This window comes from Furipterus horrens, unplaced genomic scaffold, assembly GCF_987537825.1.
Source record: "Furipterus horrens unplaced genomic scaffold, mFurHor1.1.pri manual_scaffold_4, whole genome shotgun sequence".
NCBI lineage: Eukaryota > Metazoa > Chordata > Mammalia > Chiroptera > Furipteridae > Furipterus > Furipterus horrens.
This window is the reverse complement of record NW_028327174.1, coordinates 164,923,642-164,941,067: the sequence shown is the minus strand read 5'-3', so window position 1 is coordinate 164,941,067 and position 17,426 is coordinate 164,923,642. Positions and strand designations below refer to the sequence as shown.

Genomic DNA, 17,426 nt, shown 5'->3' with positions numbered 1-17,426 from the left:
GTACGTAAATTTTCCAAGTAAATATAAAGTAGGTCCTATTAGAAATTAAGAAAACATTGTGGGTGCTAATTGTTAGGACACTTAGTCATTGTAAGAGCTGGGTAAGAAGAAGTGAGCCGTAAACATACCTCATTGGAAACGTCAACCACCAAGTTGTCATCACTCTTCTCACCATCGCTGTCCTGCATTGACAATTGACAAGTGTTATCTCCTCCCCAAGTTAAAAAAAAAGAAGAAAAAAAAAAAAAAAAACGCTGCCAGATTTACCCTAGATCAGTCCAGACTAATTGGTCGTGTCTTATAAAAATCAACTGCACCCAACAGTGCTAAACATTCTACCACGTACTCTGTTCTTTAAACCTCATTGCTGAAAGTTCTGAGGTTTTCACAGTTTGAAAAACTAAAGCTTACGTGGCTTCCTTGTTACTCTAATCAGCAGAAAACTGGCATGTCCACACGGAGCCTGCCTACACATAGGTGTGATTTGTTCTGTTTTTTTTTTTTTTTTTTTTTTTTTAAACTGGGTAAGTAGCCCCAATTTTAATATTGGGAGTTTTCCCATGGAAATCCTAATTTTCAGCTTTTCCCCGCCGGAGGCCTGCTGTCTTTCCAGGCACCATCACAGGAAGCAGAGCAGGGCCTGCTTACCCCCATACCAGTGCACCCGGCTTATTCCCTTTACTATGTGACCTAAAGGACTGGTCGCTGAAGAAAAATTAGTGTGAACCCATGCCAGGGACACCCTGGATGTCTCTGCAAGTCATATTCCACAGATTTTCTATATTCCTCAGCACATCTAAACACTTTAACAGGCTTTCTATGATTTTATATTTTTCCTTAACACTTCTAGCTGACCACAAAAAAAATCAACCCCCTTGAAATATTATAGAGGGAAACAAATACATCTATAGAAATAATAATATTGAACACACAAGTCTTCTATTAGTTGCCAGAAAAAACACCCTGTTCTCATTCACATACATGTGTGCACTCACCTGCACCCACATGGGACTTCGGGCTAGACAATTAAGACAAAGCCATGACTGAAATATTTTTTTTTTCCCTCCTAGGATGTTGTTAGCCTGTATTCTAGTTTTGGCTGGTAACAGTCGAAGGGCAAAATGGCTGCTGATAAAAAGCAAGGTAAACTGGCCTCCCCAAAGCAAAGTGAATGAACCTACATAACGAGCTGTGATCTCCTTTTCTTCAGTTTTCTGCTTTTTGCTGTCAGAGGAGTAGTCTGTGGAGTTTCTGTGCTTCTCAGCACCTCGGAAACTGGCTGATGGGGATACGGAAGAGCTCTAAAAGGAGAAAAAGAAGCAGGGTTGAGAAATGATCAGTCGTTTAACAGTGTGATTTTTTAAATCATTTGCAACTTTATCTCCTTTTTGTCCATTAGTGCACAGCTGCCAAGCTGTTAAGGAGACAGGAGGAGAGGAGGTGAAAGAAAACAGGTATAGAGAAACAAGGAGAAAAAGAAAAAGGGAAAAGGAGCTGGGAAAAAGGAAAGAACGAGACAGAAGCAGAGATCAGACAGGGCTGGGGAGCCGAGGAATAAAATGGGAGGCAGGGGATAGTGTAAACTCCAAAGACAGGATGGGTCTGGCCCAATGAAGATGTTTATATGAGACTGTTGAAGCAGCTTTAGAGACTTGAGAAAGGAAGCAGACCCAAGAGAAAAAGGAAGGAAGAAAAGGCAGGCTTTTTCCTTTGAAGGTGGCTGGTATTAAAGGGAAGCCAGTATTTTAAGCCTCTACAGAGAAACTGAATAATTTAGAGTTCAGCTTGAGAAATAATTAGTAGCTCTTCAAAGAAAACAAGGAGAGGTACTCTTGGGGGATTTAAGAACCCCAAAATGATGACTGTGTATACAATGGTCATATTTACAGAATTTTGCTTTGTCCTGCACCTTAAGGGCCTGAAAGATGCAGAGTGATGGTTTAAAACAAAACAAACCAAAAAGCACCTGCAAAAATGTGCTTTATTCCTTTAGGATTCCTGGCATTACATCATGAGTCTGCTCCTTTTTCTCTCTGGAACCCCAGGAATCCCATTTGGCCCAGGGAGTGGGGAAGGGTGGTCCCTACCTCCCCGGATCATGGTCGGGGGGTGACTGGTATGAGCTCAAGCCTGCTCTGTCATCTGCTCTTCCAAAGAGCTCTCAACCTGAGGAGTTCCACACACAGAAAACACCAGTGACAAGACCTGAAGCAGAGACTGAGTCTGTGTGCCATTCAGGTCGGGTGGTGACTGGGCACATTTAGATCCTATGAGAGCTTAAAGCTATAGATGAAGAAATGAGGGAAGCATTGACGTTAGTTAGCAAAACTAGTTAGCAAAACTAACCTAAGGATTGGCTAGCAACTCAGTTCCAGAAAGAGCAAACGAACGCTCTATGTAAAGGTCAGGAGTGACGGGGCTAACCTGCCCAGCGGGCTGGAATGGCCGGAGGAGCCATACTCCTCAGTAGGGCCCAGGGCAAAGCCCCAAGTACTGAAGTAGCCCAGCCTGGGGCAGGAAAGGGCTGATCTTGGAGATAAGAAAAAATAGTTCTAGGAAAAGCAAAGAATCACCACAGAATATCCTTGCCTGGCATCCAAATAATTTGGAAAAGTGTTCAGTAAAGGTCTTTTATAAAATTAACTCCTCGTAATTTTTTTCTTTATGTTAGTCTGTTAGTAATAATTAACATTTATAAAGATACACAAAATTTGCAAAGGCCTTTAAATTAACTATGGAAAGCAGTGCCATGGCCAGAATTTTGGGCTCTATATTCTGTTTCACTTCCATTACACCACAATCCCACATTCTCCTTTGTGGCTAAACTTTCAAAGCACGCTGTTATTTTAGGATAACCAATAAACTTTTCCCGCACCTGGGTTGGCATAGCTACCAAGAGATCACCCCCTAGTGGTCAGCTGCAGTGTGGCAACACCACCACCAACTCCAAAGGCATGGGTGCAGGGTGAAAGCTTGGAGGAGGAGAAAGATGAGAATGACCAGTGAGTACATCCCCACTGATATGGGCTGGATATGCCTAAACCCTTCCTTCCTGTACCAGTCCCTTTCAAGGTTTGGTATGAATACTGTAGATGTATGCACCAAACCCTGTAACTCTCCCTACTCAAACATTCACCCCTAAGCTTAGTGGCAGAAAAGACGGCAAGCAGTCTTCAGCAAGGCTGAAGACTGAAACAACATTAGAAGCCATTTTTTTTTTAACTCAATAAATTCAGTTTTAAAGAAGTGGTCTGCTTCTTGATTTTCATATATCTCTAAGTTCCATTCCTCGTTCCCAAGCCATAAGACTTGGTTCAATGCTTCTGCTTTGCTTTCACACTATGACCCAACGAATCAGCCTTTTATGACCATGACTCCACTGAAATCAGGCACACAAACGTCATCTGCGAGCTACCATATTTAGTGCCAGAGCCCCATATCTAGTTTCTCCCTTCTCCAGTCTATCCTCCACATTTCTGGGATTCATATTTCCTAAACAGAGAGTCAACAAATTGAATCCCTAAAAAAATAACAAATGGTTTCCTACCATCAAAACTTCTAAGAAGTTATTCTCTCAGGCCCTTCACTTCATGCCCCAACCCAGGACCCTGGCCTGTCTCAGGCACTAGGAACGTGTTGGTATTCCCCAGCGCGCTCTGTGTTTCATATTGCATCTGTAGCCTTTCTCCTGGCTCGTGAGAATGCCCGTCCCCTCAGTATCTTCCTTTTGAAATCTCATTCCTAAGAAACAACTAGTATCACATTTCAAAGCTCCTTTGGACGCTGTCAGGCAGAATTAATCACTCATTCCTCTTCATTCCCTTATCATTTTGTTCACCCAATGAGTGGGACACTCACACTTTATGGCTATTTGCTTACAAGGCCACACTGCCCTAGGCTGTAGGTTCCTGAGGGCAGGTGAACCCTGCACACAGTGAGCAGCACAGAAGTGCCCAGGAATGTTTTTGAACATAAAAGAGGAAACATCCCCTCTGCACTCCTTAATCTTAACCCCAAATTCCTGTGATACGTTCCCTTTCAGAGGGCCTCTAGGATGAATAGTTCCATGGGAAATCACTCGCTAGAGTAAGACCTGAGTAGCGGTGCCCCTTGGAACCGGCAATACGGAAGATCTGCCCCCTCTTCACCTTTGCTCCTTAATCTACTTCTTGATGCCTTCATCCTACTAATTGGATATTTTACAAAAAGAAAGATAAATGTACATGTATGTGTATGTGTATGACTAAAAACTTGAGTCTTTTGATTCTGATACACTTTATTGAACATTATTTCCTCCCTGTCCAAACGGAAAAACTGATTTGTAAACAATGGTAGAATAATTTCTTAAAATTCATATTAAATGGTAATGCTTATTTCATTTTTATGTTTATTTATTGGCACACATGCACAAACAGCTTTTTTTTTTTTTTTAAACTAGCTGTTTCAAGGCTCTGTGGGCTGTATTTTATTTGTAAACTTTACTGTAAATCAGTTACATGCTGGAGTTTCCTGGTAGACTGATAAAGTAGTTAATTATCACTAGCATTTAAAGGTTAAGCTGAACAATGGGCACTGGGGCAATAAGCAATGTTTTAATAACATAATTGCTCTGGAATCCAACTGGACTTGGCACAGACTGTCTTCATGAATCTTACCAAGGCTACCATACTGCCACTCAAAGACTACCTTGATCTTTTGCTCAGCATGTGAACAGGAGGAATTAAATAAGTACTGTTAAAGACAAAGTCACACTTGTACAAAAAAAAAAAAAAAAAAAAAAGCACCTTATTTTTTATTTCTTTATTGTTATTTTATTTTTTGAAAACATTTTACTTATTATTTTTAGAGAGTGGGGAAGAAAAGGAGGGGGAGAGAGAGAAAGAGAGAGAAATAAACATTGATACTCAAGAGAAACATTGATGGGTTCTCTCTCTCATGCTCCCAACCAGGGTCCTGACCCGTAACCCAGGCATGTAACCTGAATGCGAATTGAACCAGAAACCTTTCAATCTCAGGGATGATGCCCAAGCCACTGAGCTACACTACTCAGGGCTCTTTATTGTTATTTTAAATACTTAGCTAAGTTAGATATTTCCTTATCTTAGGCTCACTACATAAGAAACTTACTGGAGCTGCATCATGATTCTGTATGAACCTACAAATCTAGAAACATTAGACATAAGTATTTCCTAATTACAGTTTGATCATGTAAATATACTAGCAAATCTGTTATGAACAGAAAGTCAGTGTCTGATCCGAAGAGGACAAAATACCTTACATGTGCATATTTAGTAAAAAGCTCTGAAAAATAAAATTATCACCTATATTAACTTAAAAAAATAAAAATGCTTTTTTTTAAAAAAGATTTTATTTATTTATTTTTAGACAGAGGGGAGGGAGAAAGAAAGGGAGAGAAACATCAATGTGTAGTTGCATATCGCGCACCCACAACCCAGGCATGTGCACTGACTGAGAAATGAACCAGTGACCCTTTGGCTCGCAGGTCACCTCTCAATCCACTGAGACGCACCAGCCAGTGCAAAAGCTCTGTATTTTTTAAAAGTAAATACTTCTCTGGGAATACAGTGTCCATCTCTATAGCGCGGCCTCACTGTATCGCAGGATTTTAAAAAATATATTTGATTATTTATCGCGGATTTTTCACTATATCGTGGGATTTTGCGGTACTGTATACGTATGTTGTTAAAGTTACGCAGGTTTAAGAGTATAGAATATGTTTAAGAACGTAAGTAGTGTTTATAAAATGTGTGGAAAAGGTTGATAAGGGACTAGGAACAGTTTATAAGTTGTGGGAAGGGTTTATAAAGCCTTAAAATATATATAAACACTAAAATAAATGTAAGGTTCCTACTTCGTGGATTTTCACCTATCGCGGGGGGATCTAGAACATAATATCCGCGATATGTGAGGGAATACTTGTATTAAAAAGGACAAGGTGGTTTTTAATGAAGGAAAAAGAGGAAGGAAACAATCAAGGAGAAGCCAACAAAAAAATAATAATTAACATGTCTTATATGGAAAATACTAATTGCTTTGGTAGTAAACGTTAAGCTTTAAAGACAGTTATTACTAGCTTTACAAATCATGTTAGCTCAAGATGAGAAAAATTCTAGATCCTAGTTTGAAATCCAACCTAGACTTTACTAAGGTTATTTGACCAAGTCAGCTGGAAAATTGATACCTCCAGCAACCTAAAGTGATGGTCTTGCTTCTTTCCTTCTTTCCCTCTGCCACCTCAAGATAAAAAATGACCATGTATGAGAAAGTTCTATAAAGTATTACCCCTAGAAGAGGTAGTGTTGTTATAATTAGCTAATTTTAATAACCAATAGCACAGACTTTACCAGCAGGCAAGCGCATCTCTCTGAGTCAGACTGCTTGGGTTTGAGTCTAATCTTCCACTTAATAGCTCTGTAGCCTTGGGGATGCTGCTCAGTCTCTACCAGTTTGTGGTCAACAACACCCCACTCATTCCCTCCACTGGGCTGCTTTGAAGACAGAGTGAAAGAATCCACATAAGGTACAAGGCACAGTCCCTAGCAGACAAACGAGCCTCTCCACAACAGCAGCTCAGCACTATGACTGTGCACTGTTCTCTATTTACTACAGAGCTCCTGTGGGTCTTCTACTTTAAGCCGCACATAAGGACTGGTCTAGGTATTTGTGTAGCACTTTGCTTCAGCATAGATATGCAAATGGTCATAATGGTAGAGTTTGAATCAGCTGCTATTAACCAAAACACATCTCCTTTCAACAATCAAAATAAGGTTTTGGTTCTATACTGCCGGGCAGAACTATAAATACCACCTCCACACTGGACCTTCTAATTTGATTTCAAATGCACGTCAAGCTACTTCCGCTTTCCCTTTGTGTAAGTGCAGTGCTCAGGCATACTTGCTCACTGTCAATATTCTAACCAGAAGACAATGCTAAAGGCCACGTGGACAACCACGATCAAGAACCCTCAATTTATTTACTACCGTTTGTTTGTTCATCAGCTATGGCCTTCAAATACCCCATCTACTTGGCACCAAAAGGTAAATCTGTTTTCAAAGAGCTAAAGGGGATAATGATGGGGCAGAAGCACCACAAAAACCTGGCTAGGGTGACTCTAAATCCTGGTGTGTACCCAGTTTACACCTGTTGTCCAGACCTCTCCTTGCTCTCTAAACCAGCCCACCCAAGGTCGTAGATCAATTATACTGCTACTCTACCTGCAGTTCATTCAGTACAGGAATTTAGTTTGGATCAGAAACAATTCAGGGCAAGTTTTGTTTATGGTAGTGGGGGTGGGGAGGATGGAGAAGGCCAAGAGCCCTGTATACCCTTTACTGATGCTATAACCGAAGTCCTCAATCATCATTTCTTCTGCAAGAGACCAATAACAAGAACAGAAACGAATATTGGTGACTTTCTTGAATTCAGAAAGGCCAAGCTACTGCTGGATATCAGCAGCCACTCAGCCCACTCCTCCTAAGCGGAAGGGCCTTCAGGAGAAGCCCTACAATCATGAGTGATCCAGAGTCAACTACGGTCACTAGTCCTCAAAGCATTTCAGTTACAAAATACTTCCAACAAGTTCTGAAGTAAAAGGGAGTATCATGAATAAACGTATGTACACCAAACTAATAAGTACCACATTCTAATGTACAGTAGTCCCTCTCTATGTTGCGATTCACTTATCGTGGCCTCACTGTATCGCAGGATTTTTAAAAATATTATATTTAATTATTTATCGCGGATTTTTCACTATATCGTGAGATTTTGCGGTACCGTATACGTATGTTGTTAAAGTTATATAGGTTTAAGAGTGTAGAGTATGTTTAAGAACATAAGTAGTGTTTATAAAAGTGTGGAAAAGGTTAATAAGGGAGTGGGAAAGGTTAATAAGGGATGGGGAATGGTTTATAAGTGTGTGGGAAGGGTTTATAAAGCCTTAAAATATATATAAATACTAAAATAAATGTAAGGTTCCTACCTCGCATATTTTCACCTATCGCGGGGGTGTCTAGAATGTAATACCCGTGGTAAGTGAGGGAATACTGTATTTCTGATTGTGATTTTATTATATAGTATCAATATGTTTATAGAGTTCTGTTTATGGAGCTCTTTTTTAACTGACAAAACATCTTAAAGTTTATTATCTCATTCATAAGGAAATAACCAAGAGAGATGAAAAAATAATCCTCACCTGGGAAAAATTAAATAAAAGAACTTTAAGTGGATTAAGTGCGCCAACCTAAAGACAGAAGGTAGCTGAATGGATAAGAGAACAAGACCCATACATATGCTGCCTCCAAGAGACCCATCACAGATCAAAAGATACACACAGACTAAAAGTAAAGAGATGGAAAAAGAGATTTCATGCAAATGGGAAGGAGAAAAAAGCTGGAATAGCTGTACTTACTTCCAACAAAATACAGTTTAAAACCAAGGCTATAGTAACAGACAAAAAAGGACACTACATAATGATAAAGGGGACAATCCAATAAGAGGATATACCTTAGTAAGCATTTACACACCCAACATAGGAGCACTTAAATATGTAAAGCAAATCCTGATGGATGCAAAAGGAGAGATGGACAGAAATACAGTCACAGCCAAAGATTTTAATACCACATTGACTTTAATAGATCTTCCAGACAGAAAGTCAACAAGGAGACAGTGGCCTTAAGTGACACACTAGATCAAATGAATTTAACTGATATCTTCAGAGCATTTCATCACAAAGCAGCAGAATATACATACTTTTCAAGTGCACATGGAACATTCTCTAGGATAGACCATATGTTAGGACACAAAAAAGTCTCCTTAAATTTAAGAGGATCGAAATATCAAGCATCTTTTCTGACCACTATGCTATAAAACTAGAAGTCAGTCACAAGAAGAAAACTGAAAAATATGCAAAGACACGGAAGCTAAATAAAATGTTATGAAACAATGAATGGGTCGACAACGAGACCGAGAAAGAAAACAAAAGATACCTTGAAACAAATGAAAATGAGGACACAACAATCCAAATCTGTGGGACACTGGGAAAGCAATCCTAAGAGTGAAATTCATAGCATTACAGGCCTACCTCAGAAAACAAGACTCAAATAAAGAATTTAACTTTACATTTAAAGGAACTTGAAAAAAAAAACAAACCCAAAGTGAGTAAATGAAGGAAATATAAAGATTAGAGCAGAAATAAACAAGACAGTTTTTTTAAATGATGCAAAGATCAATGAATCCAAGAGCTGGTTCTCTGAAAAGATAAACAAGACTGACAAACCTCTAACCAGACTCATCAAGAAAAAAGAAAAAGGACCCAAATAAAATCAGAAATGAAAGAGGAGCAATTACAACTGATACCAAAGAAGTACAAAGGATTTTAAGAAATTACTATGAACAACTGTATGCCAACAAACTGGATAACGTGGATGAAATGGATAAATTCCTAGAAACATACAATCTTCCAAAACTAAATCAGGAAGAATCAATCTGAATAGACAGATTACACCTCATGAAATTGAAGCAGTAATAAAAAAAACTCACAACAAACAAAAGCCCTGGACTGATGGCTTCACAGGTAAATCTTACCAAACATTCTGAGAACTAACACCTCTTCTTCTAAAACTATTTCATAAAATTCAAAGGGAGGGAAGGCTCCCAAACTCATTTTATGAGGCTAGAATTATTTTAATTCCAAAACCAGATAGACACTAAAAAGAAAGAAAATTCCCTTGATGAACATAGATGTTAAAATCCTCAACAAAATGTTAGCAAACTGAATCCAGCAATATGTTTAAAAGATCACACACCACGATGAAGTGGAATTTATTCCTGGAATGCAAGGTTGGTACAATATCTGTAAATCAATTAATGTGATATACCACATAAACAAAATGAAGGATAAAAGTTATACGATCATATCAACAGATGCAGAAACAGCATTTGACAAAATCTAGCATGCACTTAAGATAAATACTTTCAGCAAAGTGGGAATATAGGGAACATACCTAAATATAATTAAAGCTATATATGATAAACCCACTGCCAGAATCATACTCAACAGGCAAAAACTACACGCCTTCCCCTTAAGATTGAGAACAAGACAGGGATATCTGCTTTCACCACTCTTATTCAACATAGTACTGGAAGTACTAGCCAAAGCAATCAGACAAGAAGTAATAAAAGCAATCCAAATTGGAAAGGAAGAAGTAAGACTATCATTAGCTGCAGATGACATGATACTGTACATAGAAACCCCAAATATTCCACCAGGAAACTACGGAACTGATATGAATTCAGCCAAGTAGCAGGATACAAAATTAATATACAGAGATCAGTTGCATTTTTATATGCCAATAATGAACAGAAAGGGAAATGAAGAAAACAATCTCATTCACAATTACTAAAAACAGAAAACACCTACAAATAAACCTAACCAGGGATATAAAAGATCTGTACTGAACTGAAGAAAGAAAGAGAAGATACCAATTAAGTGGAAGCACATACTGTGTTCATGGACAGGAAGAATTAAGATCATTAAAATGTCCATACTACCCAAAGCGATCTATAGATTCAGTGCAACCCCTATCAATATTCCAATGATGTATTTCACCGAACTAAAACAAGTACTGTATTTCAAAAATTTATAGGAACCACCAAACCCCACAATGCAACAGTGATCCTGAAAATGAAGAACAAAGTTGGGGGAATCACGCTACCTAATATCACACTATACTATATAGCCACAGTAATCAAAACAGCATGTTAATGGCATAAAAACACACACACAGATATATGGAACAGAGTTGAGAGCCCAGAAATAAACTCACACCTTTATAGTCAATTAATATTTGACAGAAAAAGCAAGCACATACAATAGGCTAAAGATAGTTTATTAAAAAATGGTGTTGGGAAATTGGACAGATACATGCAGAAAAAATGAAACTAGACTACCTTCTTATACCACACATAAGAATAAATTCAAAATGGTTCAAAGATTTAAATGTTAGACCCGAAACCATAAAAACCGTAGAAGAAAACAGGCAGCAAAATCTCAGACATTGCTCATAGCAATATTTTATCAGCTATACCTCCACAGCAAGGAAAACAAAAGAAAGATAAACAAATGGGACTACATCACACTAAAGTTTTTGCATATCAAAGGATATCATCAACAAAATAAAAAGACAACCCACAGAATGGGAGAACATATTTCCTGATACATCTTATAAAGGGTTAACATCCAAACCACCAAACAAACAAACAACCCAGTGAAAAAAATGGGCAAAGGGCCTGAGTAGACACTTCTCCAAAGAGGACATACAGATGGCCAACAGATATATGAAAATATGCTCAGCACCACTAATCATCAGAGAAATGCAAATTAAAACCACAATGGGATATAATCTTACACCTGACAAAATGGTTATCATCAATAATCAAGAAACAACAAATGCCGGTGAGGATGTAGAGAAAGAAGAACACTTTTCCACCAATGGTGGGAACGCAGACTGGTGCAGACACTATGGAAAGCATTATGCAGATACTTCAAAAAATTAAAAATAGATGTGTTTTTTTACCCAGCTATCCCACTTCTGGGAATATATCCAAAGGAACCCAAATCACTAATTTGAAAGAAAATAAGCACCCCTATATTCATTGCAGCATTATTTACAATTGCCAAGAAATGGAAGTACCCCAAGTGTCCATCAGTAGATGAGTGGATAAAACCACCATGGGACATTCACACAATGGAATACTACTCAGCCGTAATAAAGAAGAAAATTTTACCTTTTGTTACAGTATGGATGGCCCTGGAGAACATTATGCTAAGTGAAATAAGTCAGTCAGAGAAAGACAAGTACCATATGATTTCACTCTTCTGTAGAATCTAATGAGCAAACTGAACAAACAAAGAAAAATGGAGACAGACTCATAGACGGAGAGCAGGGTGACAGCTGGTGGCGGGGGGTGGTCAGAGGTAGAGGTATTAAGCAAAAAGGAAAAAGGATTCATGCACACGGACACATGTGGTGACTGCCGGGGGCAGAGGGTATAAGAAGACTAAATAATGGAAAACATACAAAAAAGATTAAATAAATTACTACATCAAAATTCACATGTCTTAGATATGTCCTCATAATGCATGCAAATTTATATGAATCACCTTAAATTTATAACATGCTAGTGGTGATACACCTGAATATGATAGGACTCTTAGTCACTGCTGTCAGTTTACTGCTCATTACAAAAACTTTAAAAAATAACCTATTTAATTAAGGAAGCCATTAAAAACACAATCTGTATATGTATAACCTTCATAGAACTATTTTCAAATTAACATGAATCAAAATTCACCTTCAGAAATGACTGGGACTTTCTGAAGACCTGCACCTATTAAAACAAGATTTAATAGAATCTCTATATAAAGTAATGAGTCTGTTCTTAATAATTGTTTCAACTTCTATAACAGTTTGTGAACATGTTCTTTAAAATTGTCTGTCTTTCAGCTTCTCTCCTGGTAAGAGAAACTTGGTTTAAGATAAATTTATTTTGCATATAATCAAAATTCTATCAAACCAGAGACCTAACATTCCTATGTGCACTTGTATTCTATTAATCTTATATGCAGACACTACGTAAATTATAGTCATATGTATTTGCCACCTTCTTCGAGGATTCCTTTTCACAGTTTAGCACCTATTAAATATATCCTAAGTCATTCATTCACCTATTGCCTTATAATCAATGTTACTTGGTCTCACTGACAAATACAAATCAATACATGAGTCTGATTGCCTTAAAACAAGGGGATGATGGGGGTGGGGTGTCTGGCAAAATTTTCCTTACTGAATTTTCTGGGAAGCTGAATTGCGTGTATTACTTATTCTTCCACCGTGCCCTGATCTTGAATCAAAATATAAACATACTTCTAGCAGCTGCTTTGAAAGAAGCTGAAGTAGGGTAGCTGCTCCGAGAAAATAAGTGACTCAGCTTTAATACTTGGCAAGCTGTATCTTAATGGACCAGAATCCTCACGTTAGTAACTATTAAATTTATTGGAAAAGGAAGTCTTTTCATGTTGTTATTTTTTCCAGTAAACTGTTTTAATCTATCTGAAAGGCTAAACATTTTTTTCTTCCAAAGAGTGTTAACTCTACAGAGCCTCATATATTCTTATGTATTATGTATGCAAATGAACTCTACAACATCAGAGGGTAATTCAGCAGGAACAAAGAAGGAAACGACAGTATATCAATTAAAAGGTAAGATGCCTAACAGTTTTAAGATTGCTAATCCTTAAAAACTCCACGTCTTCCTCATACCACCTCGAAAGGGTGAAATACTTTTAGTGATAATTTAACCAATTTGGTCTTAAGGCCCTTCATTAAAATATGAAAGTGAGCTTTATTCTAAAACAGAACTTTTAAGCAGAAAAATAACATGAGCTACATATGTATTTTAAATTTTTTTCATTTTTAAAAAATTAAAAATAAACAGGTAAAATTTTAATCATATATTTATTTAACCCAATGTATCCAAAAAATACCATGTCACATGTAATCAATATCTGAGTTACTAATGAGATATTTTGCATTCTTTGTTAGTACTATGTCTTCAAAATCTGCACACTTTACACTTATAGGACATCTCAATTAAGACTGGCCACATTTTTTAGTTCAATAGCTACATGTGCCTTGTGACTACCATATTAGATGACACAGGTCCAAAAGTTCTTGAATAGGAATCAACACACATTAATAGAAGCATCTAGCCCTTTACAGAGGTACAGGCTTGATAGGGCTGCTGCCTCTCTTCTCCAACTGAAAGTCTCCTTCTCAGAGTGCTGGACACCCCATCTCTTTCACCCCTCAGTTCAGGCTTCTGCCAAGAATTCGTCTTCCCCAGATTCTGAGTGACTAGCATCCTTTCCCCTTATAAGTCTCAGCTTAAATGCCACCTTCTCAAAAAATGTCTTGTCAATGATGCTACCCAAGATTCTTCCTGAAAAATCTCCATCATAGCCCCTATTTTACTTCCTAACATTTGTATCATAGCCATTATTTTGATTATTTGCTTGTCTCGTCTATGTGATTAGAAGTTCCTGGAAGGCAAGGGCTAAGCCTGGTTTTATCACATGAAAATACGATACCTGGTGTAATGCCTTAATAAAGGCTGCTGAACAAATGATTACAAAATTTGATTTGCTCACGCACCAATGCTTATGTATGTATGTCTTCCTTGTGCCCATATTATTTTCATTATATTGAGATTAGAGAGTATTCATTCCTAAAGGGCATGCACTATTGTACCTTATTTCCTTGTATTTTCAGCACTCAATATAATGACTGTCACAGTCAGAAGAAGAGCTGTGTGTGGATGTGAGTGGTATTTGCAGGTGCATGTATGTGGGCACACCAGAAAGACAGCCTTCCAAAGTGGTAATTTTGAAAGTGATATAGTGGTAAAACAATTTTCAGAGATGCTGAAAAGATATTAAGAAGCAGCAATACAAAAAATAAAACTGAAATGAAGATCAGAATGGTACCAGGCATAGAAGAGGGTTAGTAGGGGAGCCTCTTCCCTCATTGCTTCCCCAAATCAAAAGCACAGGCCCCCTCCTACAAGGTCAGCACAGGTTTGACCTCTGGGTGGGCATGCAAGGAATATTTGTTGTTGCATAATTGTACCAAAGCCTCCAATTTTTCTTCTCTATTCTAAAAGAGATACATCTTCAGCATAAGGGAGATATTTTTCAACGGTTATTCCTTTTCCTCTTCTCTTTTCACATTCTCATCAGCTGTTTATGACCAGAGAGAAACAAACCTCACTCAAGTCTGACCACTGAGAAGACAGGTTTTAAATGAATCCTGCCTGACCGACCACCACATGATGAATGCAGGATCAGCAGTTTTTCTGTGGCTGCTCATTTAGAGAATGGGGATCCCTGGGGAGCTCCTGGAAATGTCTATCCCTCAAGGAGATATGTGGTAAAAAGAAAAAAAAAAAAAAAAAAAAAAGCCCCAGTACTTCCATTTCTTTTCCTGGACAGTAAATCACCACCACACAGGTGATGAAAGAGGAAGTCAGATATAGGGCAGATAGATGTAATACTTTTTTTTTTTTTTTTTAAGAGCTTTACATTGGTTGATTTTTTAAATCACAGACAACTGTCTAGAGCGTCATGTGAATTTTTTGCATGTAAAGCAACATAAAGCATTAATGTCAATTTAACAAAGTGGCTTTGGTATACTGAGGGGTGAAAACAAATGAGACACAGATACTTATAGACATCATTTTAAATCATTCAAAGAAATGATTTCAAGCGGCAGCTTTCATTTGACAACTAGATCTAAAGATGCGAGGGTTTGAACAAAATATATAAAACATTGGAAGAATAGGTTGATTCACCAAGTGTGTGCCAAGATCACTCCTGTGTAACCGGGAAACAACATTTTGCTAACCAGGGCTGAGATGTTGAAAGGGACGTCAGGTCAAGGTCTAACCTCCCTGCTCCCCTCAAATAATCACAGGTCAGAGAGCTAAACTGTAAGAGAACTATGGAAAATATCTCAGAGCTCTGTCTACTTGCCCTGTCAAGCAACTGTGAGTGCTGGTCTATAGTTCCTGATTCTCTGGCCTTTCTCCCCACCCCCCAATTCCTTATTGCTCCCCGCCCCTGTCCCTACCAGCAATACCTCTGTCAATAGTTAGTCCTGCCGGCTGCGCTACGGGCTAAAGAGGTTGTTGACCCTTATTCTAACATGTCCTTTTAGGTTAATTACTTTTGTATACTCAGTGTACCCACTGACATTTAATCATTATAGTGCTACTTGGGTAAACAGAACTGAATGGAGCCAACTGCAATTTGGCATTGAGCTAAATGGTGCGGTAATAGCAGCATGCTGAAAATGGACTGAAAGGAAATACTCTCACTCACCACACTGAGAAATGAGGTGAATACCATTCGATCAATCACTATTTTATTAAAAAGAAAGAACACCAGCTTAGTGTATGCTTTTGCTATTTAGTAGGAAATATGGCTGCAAGGACATCCTGCACTTTGTAATGTTAGGATTGTCTACTAAGTATTTGCTCAACGAATAAGTGAAGATAAAAATAACTCCAAGTGTAGGTATGATTCTGGTGGTATGGCTCTTCCTCTTCACATGTGCACATACATATACACACACACATGCACATCCAATCACAGGACAGCCCTCTGCTAACACAGCTAACAGTCTACTATCTTGATAGTCTTTTGGTTTGTAAGCATCCAGGGAACAGGCACCTAGATGCAGAAGATCCCACGACCTAGTATATACATAAGAAAGCATTCAGGAGCACAGGGATTAATAAAATGTCATGTCACAGACCTCTGAGCCATTGACATTAAGTTTGCTAAGACAGGTACCCATGGCCTTCCTTCTACTGAGAATAGGGAGTGGGTCAGAAAGGCTATTAGTAGCCTTGACAGAGCCAGCCAGACCACCGGGAGCAGGTGATTCTCCCGTACTTTCAATATTACTTAGTAAATGGAAAAATAATGCTTTACTCCTCTAGCTAAAGAATAGTGGACTTTGCAAACAAAATCTCATGTGGTGATGTCAGCTGAATCCTATACGTGGAGCTGAATGGCTACTGTGTTGCTAGACATTGGGGACACAAAGTGAATGAGGCACCAGTTTTACAGCACTGCTGGGTCTAGAGGGAAGAGGATGAAATGGAGTAATAATTACAGGCTCTAGAGCAGCGATTTTCAACCCCTTTCCTCTCAAAGCACACATAAACTAAAATTCCGCAGCACACCAAAAATCGATATTTTTTGCCAATCTAACAGGTATAATTTTAATTGATTTACAGGAAAGTATAATAATAGTAACCATCTACCTTTTTGCTCCAAAGCGATTTAAAAAAAAAAAAATCAGGTGCCTATATTTGTAGGTAAGGATTTCTGGTATCAAGAATAAATCAGATGCAACCTTATTATGTGATGTGACCCAAAAAACTGCAACTCTATTATATGACCCATATATGTATGATTCAAGACAAGGCATTCACACTGGCCAGCTACTGGTGTGTTGACTATTGTCATTTTTTTTATTTGATGGTCTCAGGAAAAAAAGGTCAGTGCCCCTTACTAATAAATAGGTATAGCAGCAAAGCGGTTGAAAATTGCTGCCCTAGAGTGAGAGCACTCTGGTTTCGAATCTCAACTCCTGCACTTACTGTGTACTGGCACATTAATCCCTCAAGGCCTCAATTTTCATAACTGTGAAATGGAGATAAGAATACTTATTCTACTGGACTGTCATAAAGATCAAGTGAGATAACTACATGAAGTGGCAGGCATACTGCTCGTCCTCTCATGCTTATTTCTGGAATCTGCCCTAGAAGACAAAGGCCAAAGG

General features: G+C 38.3%; 1 protein-coding gene across 6 annotated transcripts in view; it reads right to left on the bottom strand.

Annotated features, from left to right (window-relative positions):
* The window catches only part of LOC150013217 (transducin-like enhancer protein 4), a 144,426-nt gene that overhangs the window by 19,707 nt on the left and 107,293 nt on the right, over positions 1-17,426 (bottom strand). For all 6 annotated transcript variants that reach the window (XM_090274196.1, XM_090274197.1, XM_090274200.1 and 3 more), the window contains 2 exons: positions 1,182-1,301; positions 129-182 (listed from right to left, as the gene is read on the bottom strand). In XM_090274196.1, the coding sequence (XP_090130322.1) occupies positions 129-182; positions 1,182-1,301 (174 nt within the window). The remainder of the gene's footprint in view (positions 1-128; positions 183-1,181; positions 1,302-17,426) is intronic.